This window comes from Maylandia zebra, linkage group LG22, assembly GCF_041146795.1.
Source record: "Maylandia zebra isolate NMK-2024a linkage group LG22, Mzebra_GT3a, whole genome shotgun sequence".
Taxonomy (NCBI): Eukaryota; Metazoa; Chordata; class Actinopteri; order Cichliformes; family Cichlidae; genus Maylandia; species Maylandia zebra.
Window position 1 is genome coordinate 22867748 of NC_135187.1, and position 9379 is coordinate 22877126.

General features: G+C 39.7%; 1 protein-coding gene across 2 annotated transcripts in view; it reads left to right on the forward strand.

Moving 5' to 3' along the window:
* Positions 1 to 8942, forward strand: part of col8a2 (collagen, type VIII, alpha 2) — a 56338-nt gene extending 47396 nt beyond the window's left edge. For both annotated transcript variants that reach the window (XM_004547823.3, XM_004547824.2), the window contains one exon: positions 3851 to 8942. In XM_004547823.3, coding sequence (XP_004547880.2) covers positions 3851 to 5754 — 1904 coding nt within the window. In that variant the 3' untranslated portion in view covers positions 5755 to 8942. The remainder of the gene's footprint in view (positions 1 to 3850) is intronic.
* Positions 8943 to 9379: the final 437 nt, after the last annotated feature.

Genomic DNA, 9379 nt, shown 5'->3' on the forward strand with positions numbered 1-9379 from the left:
CCTTTCCCAAAAGTCCAGCGGTTGGTCTCCTCAGTTCTAACTCATTTATAGACGGTTGTTTAAAGAAGAGAGGATGCTATACAATGAGAAACACTGCGCTGTCCCAACATTTATGAAACGTTTACCTGACATCAAATTCAAAATATGACCTTAGTATTTTCTTAAGATGGTACATTTTCTCGGTTTATACATTTGATGTTTTCTAAAAGTTTTTTTTTAAATTTAAATAAAATATGGGGTTTTGAGATTTGCATATGATTGCATTCAGTGTTTTATAAAACACACATTTTACATTTTACACAGCATCCCACCCGTTTTTGAAACTGGGGTTATGAACTACCTCCATAAAATGTAGCCTTATGTCTAAAGCACCAAATCACATGAAGCTCTGACTGCACATTGTGTGCTAAAATCGCTCGTCTTACCAACTGGATATCACCATTTATTACATATCCCCCAGGAGAGAATGTAAAAAAAAAAAATCTAGAAAAGATTAAATCAGTTCTAATCTAACTCGAACTACACCATTCGCAAGGCCAGTGGCACCATAATTAAAAGATATAGGGCATAATAGAGCATCAAATTGGAATATGTCATTGGTCTTTGCTGGAATTCACCTTTCAGTAGGTGTCACCAGAACCACGTTTTTGCACTTGGTCTGACAGACAGGCTAATAAGATGACAACTGTCCCAGTCATGGCAGACAAAAAAAAATCAAAGACCTATACAAGGAGTGTATCTCAGCTAAAGGCATGCTTTGTATAAATAGAATTGAAAAGAATGTGGCAGAAGTTGGATTTCTGATATATGTGGTACATTGAATATGAGCTTGCTGCCACTGTGTGGTAATGTGTCCACACTGCATTACTAATGAAATTATTCAGTCCTCTAATGGAGCAGCTGACTGCCTCTTTTCCACAGTCGGCTAAGACAGCCTGACTTTTTGGGTTGGCTTAATATCTCAAAAAATAATGCCATATCATTATCTCTGGTTTGAGGCACCTAATTTTTCTTCTGTGTGTGCTATATTAACGGTGCTGTAAAATGTTATATGTTCAAGTTTTTCCTAACAACCTAATCTTCTGACTGCTTGTGCTCCCCATCCTATCAGAGGGACTGCATTTATTTAAATGTAAACATTCATAAATGTACAATACTACAGTGTGCACAGTGCATAGCATGCTTTTACTACTTTGTTTTAGATTTTATAGCTTTTCTCAGTTTTGTTGGCTCACTTCTCAAACAAACAACAGTTGAAGTTAGCAAAAAATAATTAGAGAAAGTCTTGAATGAATGAAATGAAAGAGAAACAGTGAGAGCATTTAGCATTCTCAGCACAGCTCCCTACAGTGTGAACAGGTTTTGGCTGTTTAACACTTTTTGAAGTAGGTTGTGTCTCAGTTGAACAGCTTTATTCTCCAGAATTATTTCTGTGAGTCATCTGATGCTGTGTAATAAATTTAGTTGTTTTTTTTTAACTCTGCGATCCCACAGTTGATTAGTGAGAAGTGACTTGAGCACATCAGAGTTATGAAAATGTGTCAACATGAAGGACCAGGTACTCAGGTAAACATTTTACAGAGGAAAGAGGATGCCCATAGATAAGACATATGGAGGGATAAGCCCCTGTGTGAGGTTACTGAGAAGCTGTGGCACTGTGGACTAGTTCTGTTCTGTGCACTGCTCTATAAATTGTCTGTGTTTTTTTTTTTTTTACTTTGTTGTGTGACCACTGCAGGAAAAATAAAATCGCTCTCTAAAAGTACATGCAAATGTAAGTGCTCTTTTGCATTACAAAGCAGTATGTAAAGCCTCTTGTGCTGTTTATATCAGCGTAGTATAGCATTCACTTTGATACACAACAGAAGTCAGTTACCCCAGAAAATAATAGTCTGGTACGGTGCAGTTCTTCTGAATTATTTTGGCATATTTGTCTTAACATTTTTGAAATTTCTTTTTTTTTTTTTCATTTCACATAACAGCTCATACATGTAGCAAAACAACCCACAAACAGCTGCATCTCATCCCAAACATTAAATTATGTGTCAAAATTAGGGAGCTGTCAGTAAGTAAGTTTTAGCCACTATGTAAATTATAGTGGTCAAAATGTTTACACACTTTGTCAGATTCTGAAATGCTGAAATCCTCATCTTCTAATTTCCTAAAAGTCTTTTCATGCAAGCTGTCACAGCAAATTCTTACTGTACCAAACCATTTCCTCCTATGGTCACACAATACACTAAACTACAGTAAAAAAAAACAAACAAACAAAAAAACCTTAATATACACAACACTATACAGAACAAAATATGTAGCATAACAATAGCAAAAAAGAAAATATTATCCTGCTATGTGCAGGAAGAAAACAGCTCTGTGGATCACTATGCAGCCTGTCAGTCCTTTTTCTTTGGCCTCATATTTTCACAGACCTCACACATTATGCTATCCCTTGCAGTAAAACAGCAATTGTGCTAAGTCATTTGCAAACACTAGCAATGATCTTTCTGGTGTGCTCAATAGCAAACTGCTTGAAAATTTCAGCTGTCTGTAGGGGGCAATATTGGTCCATGGTTCCATTAGGAATGCCATGAACTATTTCTGGAAAGTGTTCAAAGGCCTGGCAAGGGTGACATTCTAGGGATGAACAGGATGCAGCAAACAGGAAACCACATCAACCTTAAACCAAGGTTTAAGAATAACAATTCATATGACTAAAGGACTAAATGGATCAGATAGGGCAAGCTCATCAAGTAATAGACATTTTGCAATCAACCTCAGTTCTATTTGACAAAGATCTCCTTGTTATTAGCTAACATTCACCATTTAATCAGACTTGGAGTGCAATAGACAGGAACTGTGTTGCTAAGTAACTGTGTTATTTGTTTTTTTTTCCTGTTTAAGCCTGGCTGTGTTGCACTCCACTGTTATAGGAAAGATTAATGACAGAGTTTACAACCTGTGGCACACTTTTAATGCTGTTTTCCTCTATGGTTCAAAATCAAAAGTAAACTCCAATAACCTTAACAGGAACTCCAACTGAGTCAGTTAGGACAACATCAAAGGTAACTCAGTGACAAGTGTTTGTCACTTGTGATTACATAACAAGTGATGGACTGGTGACCTTTCCAGAATTTAGTCTAATAGAGTACCTTCAGACTGGGTAATATTCAGCCACTCACAGCACTGATAAAGTAAAAGAAAATGAAATGGAAATGAATTATGCCACTGATTAAGATATGACTTTTCAGTCTCTAAACTCATACTGAAGTATGCAAAGTATTAATTTCTTAGATAATAATCATGTAATATATTTTGTGTATTTCTCGAATTTTCAGTGTTTCTTGTATGTAGATAATTAATTCTTTGATTTCACAACAGAAGAACACAACCAGCCTGGTTTTATGCCTTCTCTTTGTAGTACTAGTTAAACTCTTATTTAAAAAATTACCCAGTATTTTTACAAATGAAAAATTTCTTCAATAAAAAATATCTTTTGATTCAAACAGTTCTTTAATGATAAACTCACAGACACTTGTTGATTGAAAAGATGGATAGTCTGTCAGTTTCCATAACAGCTAAGTACAAAGTAGTATAAAGTAGTCTAGAGAATCTTATCTATTCTTCTCAAAGAATTCAACTAATTGTATTACAGATAGTTATTAAAATCCAGTCACCATAGTAGTGTGGATTGAGATGACATCTTTTCTCTCGGACATCAGCAATTTAAAAAAATACTTACTTAAAGTACTTAATAATAATGATGATGATGATGATGATGATGATGATGATGATGATGATAATAATAATACCTGTAACAGTAGTCCTAACAACCTGTACATATTTTTTCTAGATATGCCACCCATGATGGAAGTGAAGGGGGAACCCGGCCCCCAAGGGAAACCAGGACCAAGAGGTCCCCCTGGACCACCAGGCGTTCCAGGGAAACCTGGACTGGGAAAGCCTGGTTCCCAAGGCCCACCAGGTCCTCAGGGACCTTCAGGCTTTACGGGAATTGGTAAGCCTGGACTTCCGGGACTCCCAGGAAAGATTGGGCCAAAGGGGATGCCTGGGGTTAATGGTGAGGTAGGCCCTCGTGGTGAACCAGGTCTCCGTGGTCCTCCCGGGCATCCTGGGCTTCCTGGCCCAGCTGGACTGTCCTTGAATGGGAAACCTGGGCTTCCAGGTATGAGAGGCCCCCCTGGGGTCCATGGCGAGCCAGGAATAAAGGGTATAGCTGGCCCACCAGGTGATCGTGGGCCTAAGGGCGAGAATGGAAATGGGAATCCAGGGCTTCCAGGTCTAAGGGGTTCTCCTGGCCCAAAAGGGAGTATTGGACCACCTGGTCCTTCAGGTATTGGCACACCAGGACTAAAAGGTTTGCCTGGAGTACCTGGTCCTAAAGGTGATAATGGACTCCCAGGTGATCAAGGACTCCCAGGAGAGGCAGGGCCCCCGGGACTACAAGGTTTGCCAGGGCCAGTTGGGTTGGGGAGGCCTGGGCTAGATGGACTTCCTGGAGCACCAGGTCCACAAGGTCCAAAAGGTGAATCTGGGGCCAGGGGTACTCCTGGAATGCCTGGAACTAATGGCTATGGAAAACCTGGTCCAAATGGACTAAAAGGAGAAAAGGGACATGGTGGATTTCCAGGTCTCCCGGGGGATAAAGGAGAACAAGGACCAACTGGACCAGTTGGGAAGCCAGGACTTGATGGACAACCAGGACCATCAGGACTTCAAGGTCCAATGGGATTGCCAGGAAAACATGGAATACCAGGACAGAAGGGAGAGCTCGGGCCCCGGGGTCCTCCTGGACTGCCTGGCCTTCGAGGTGACCAAGGCCCCAATGGACACTCTGGAAAACCTGGTATGCCTGGGGAAAAGGGCATCCCTGGGCCCAATGGTCCTATCGGAAAACCTGGACCTAAAGGTGAGGCTGGGCATATTGGCCCCCCTGGGAATCCTGGTATAACAGGTGCCCCGGGGCCTAAAGGGGAGTCAGGGTTTATGGGAATTCCAGGCCCCAGGGGCCAGTCGGGCATTCCTGGTCTTCAGGGGCCCATGGGTCCCATGGGTCCACAGGGTCCCCCTGGCCTAAAGGGTGAACAAGGACTTCCAGGGCCTCCAGGGCTGGGCAAGTTGGGTGAGAAAGGTCCTATAGGTCCCCAGGGTCCTCCAGGGAAACAAGGCTCCCCTGGACTTAATGGCATACCTGGGCCTCCTGGCCCTCCAGGACCCCCTGGGCCTCCAGGAAATGGCCATACAGTTGTTGCAGGGCCAGAGAGTTCAAAGTTAGATGGGGGAGAAATTCCAGATGACAGAAAAGGCCCTGCATATAGTCAAGTTCCATTGTCCGCCTCTGTGGCACCAGCCTTCACAGCTGTCCTTACCACACCATTCCCTCCTTCAGGCATGCCAATCAAATTTGACAGGACCCTCTACAATGGGCAAAATGCCTACAGCTCTTCTACTGGCATATTCACTGCTCCTTTATCTGGTATATACTACTTTGCATACCACATGCATGTAAAGGGAACTAGCCTGTGGGTAGCATTGTATAAGAACAATGTACCAGCCACTTACACATATGATGAATACAAGAAAGGCTACATGGACCAGGCATCTGGTAGTGCAGTCTTAGAGCTGAAGGAGGGTGACCAGGTATGGGTCCAGATGCCTTCAGATCAGGCAAATGGCCTATATTCTACAGAGTACATCCATTCTTCCTTCTCAGGATTCTTGCTCTGTCCCACATAACCCTATCTTTTCCTTAAAAGATGTTGCTAGATTGGCACCTCAGTGCAGCCCTTAACCTAAAATACCTGCAGCCATTATAGAAACACAAAACCCATAAAATACTCAATATTATTGCCATAGTCTTTATCTGTCTCGCCCTCAACAGCACAAGCGAAACAAAAACTTTGTGAATGAAGTGAGTTTTTAAAGGCAGGGGAAGGAATTTCATACTGTGTTCTTTATTTCAGTGTCCTTCAAATGTGTGTTTTAATTGTGTTTTATGTTTGTGTTTTTTTAAGCTTTTAGCTTATTTTAATTATTATTGTCATAATTTTATTGTTATTATTTGGTCCATGTCATCATTGTTGTTGTTGTTGTTTATTGGATTCAGACTATTTAGTGCCTTACTTTTTAATGTGCTAGAAACCTTCCCGTGTGACTGCACAACCTGCCCACATGCTCTGACACAAGGACGACATCACCAAACTCTGATGGGGGGAGGGGGAGGTCATCGCTGCAGTCATGTTGCCCTGGTGTGTTATTTAAATCATGAATTGCTAGAATTATATTGAAAAGCCAAAATACAACACAATAAATATAGGCATACATTACAATACCAAAACGAAGTATTTGGTGTGGTGTGTTACTATTAAGTTTTACTGAAATTTTTAGGATTTTAAATTGTTGCTACATAAAAAAAAGTTGTGATTGAACTCAGCAACAGTTGGTTTTAGGGTGAGATATATTTAATGATAGTGAACATATGCACCTGTTCAGGGAGTTTCTCTGCTTCACTATGCATTTAGTAACCTACAAATTTCAAATAATAGGTCTTCCTCTTTCTTGTAATTTAGTTTACATGCAGTTCAGAACAATTAATTCTACAAATAAACATGACCTCACATTTAACGAGGTAGACACCATTAAATTGCCCTTTAAATAGATCAGCACCACCAAGCAAGACCCCTGCATCACCCCCCACCATCATTCTTTAGGACATTGTTAAAAATGTACACAGTCAGTGTTCACAGGCCAGAAAATAGATCGTGTCTATGGACAAATGGACAGTAAAGACACACATACTGCTGATTCAATGGCCTGTTTCCTTCTATTTTCCTTCTGTTGATCTGGTTTCATCACTATCCCAGGCATCCTGTTCACACATTCTAACCATCACATCACTGATTTCTAATGTCATTAAAAACCCTTTCCCTGATTCCAAGGGAACCGTCTGCACTGCCACATTAGAAAAAAAATATAATCCTTTAACAACATGATGCAAAATCCACAAAGATTTTGAAAACCTGAGTCTGCTGAGAAAACAAGGAGGCAAAAGGATAAGTAAACAACAACAACAATTCAATTACGTCCTTCACTGCCAGTTTCTGTGTTGTTTGTGATAGATGTCAGGCAAATAAGAGCAATTTTTAATCATTTGTAGCTCTGAATGACAGGATTTTCTAGTTATTTCTAAATCAAATGTGTCAAAAATTGCTTAACTGCTGAGCTTAGTGTAACATCTGTGGCCATGATGTTTCAGAACCGGATAATGTCAAAGTGCACGGCTGGAAATGAGAATCAATTTGCCTTTAGTCCATAAATAAGTGAAAGGGTCTGACTGGGGCCTGAAGATTGTGAAATGCAGGTTGTGTAACATTTTAACAAAACCACGCCAGATTTCTGGGAGAGGTGGTAGGTCAGAGGTGTGTTTATTCATTTCTGTTGGATGAAGTATTAAAGATCCACTCTGTGCATGCGTGCACTTGTATGCTTAGTAGGTATACCCTTCAGCCCGTCACTGTGTCACTGCGTGCGTTTGTGTGTGCGGATTTGTCACAATGTTCCCTTGGCGTTCAGGTCCCGAAAACGTTAGCGAGGATAATAATAAACTAAAATTAAGTTACAAAACTGTAGGAACGGCTTACAGTCCCATCAATGTTCCACCAGAAGATTTTGAGTTGTGTTTTTTGTTTTAAAGAGAATCTTATAGAAGATTTACTTTACAACACTCTAAAGATGAAAGGTGTAAAGGCGTGCAATAACTACTTTGTGCCAAGTCACGAACCAGCAATTTTTTTTTAAAAAAGACATAAAAAAAGACATACTATGAAATGTACAAAATGTTTATTCACCAGTTGTAGTTACGAATCACAAAAGATAATAAAATCTAGGCAAAACAAAACAAAGGTTGGTGCTTCTATCTAACTTGTGCCGCCCTGACGCTCGTAAACACTGAATTATGACTACCTTACATCATGATGGAAGAATGTCAATGTACACGAGCATGGTGCCAAACATTTAGCCTTCCCATTAGAATGAATGTATAATGTTTGACTGTTTTATGGTGGGTCACAGTGCATAAACAGTAACTCTTCACGTCGCTTTGGAAAATTAGTGTGAGGATAAGGCTTAATCAGTATTTCTATTTCTATGTAATGCACTTACTCTTAGCCCTTTCTGTCTCATAACATGAACACATCGACAACTGCTATGTATCATTGTTGCTATGTGAGTCTACAAAGCAGTCTCGTTATGTACTGTATGTTGCCTTTTATTTTTTTTGAATCACCTCCTCTTTTTCGACACACGGTGAAACGGTGATGAGAGTTACATGCGGCTGTTACGCTCTGTCCTCATATTTTCTTAGACAATGTCACTTGCTTGCTGAGTTTGCTCTGTGTGCAAATCATTTAACAAGTGTCACTGAGATCCATGTACCGCAAATGTTTTGTTTTTCTTTATTAGGAAAAAAAAGAAAAAAAAATCACAAAAGCCTTGCTTCGGTTCTTAAGGGATATATGTTTGTTTTAGTTTCAGTATACAAACGGCCATTCCCATTTGCACATGAAATTAATGAAGATGTATTTATACATTTATGATAATTTAATAGGGATGCCAAAACTGACCACCGAAGCCTGGGACATATAAATGGTATTTAACAGCATCGATGAGTTAAGAGCATTTACAACTTGTAGTTAGCATTCTAGAGTTGTTTGTGAAGGATTATTTGTATTATTTTCTATTTGTGTAATGTACAATGTATCAACGTATAGTTTTTTTTTTGTCTTACAAGGCTATTGTGTGCACTATGCAATAGAATTTGGGTATAAAATGCACTCCTTTTTGATTGAAAATGTTTGTCTGCTTATACAAAATCTACAGTACTTGATTGTATTGATACCACGTCAATAAAAACAAAGAAAAAAATGCCTTGGATGCTGGCGTGAAACTTCATTGACTTTCTGTTGTATGGTTATGTAACAAAGAAAATATATATTAACTGGAATACAGAGGCTACTACTACATCTTAAAAAAAATCAGTAACACTTAGTAAAAATTCAGTAGCTCGTGTGCGGAGCAATCTGTTGCACGTAAAAGAACTGACACTAGAGGGAGATATACAATTATAAACAGCGTTTCAGGCCTCAGAGAGATGGGTGATTGCATAGTAAGTTTAGGACTGAAAAGAGGAACAGGTAGACTTTTCCTTTTCAGGTCAGCTCGCTGGATGTAGATGGAAGCAACACATATCTTTGCATAAATATTTTGCATGTTGAATATATGGGTTATCACGTAAGCAGAAGAGTATAAATGGATGGATAGATAACTACATTAAATGTGGATAAACAAACATATGAATGAGCTG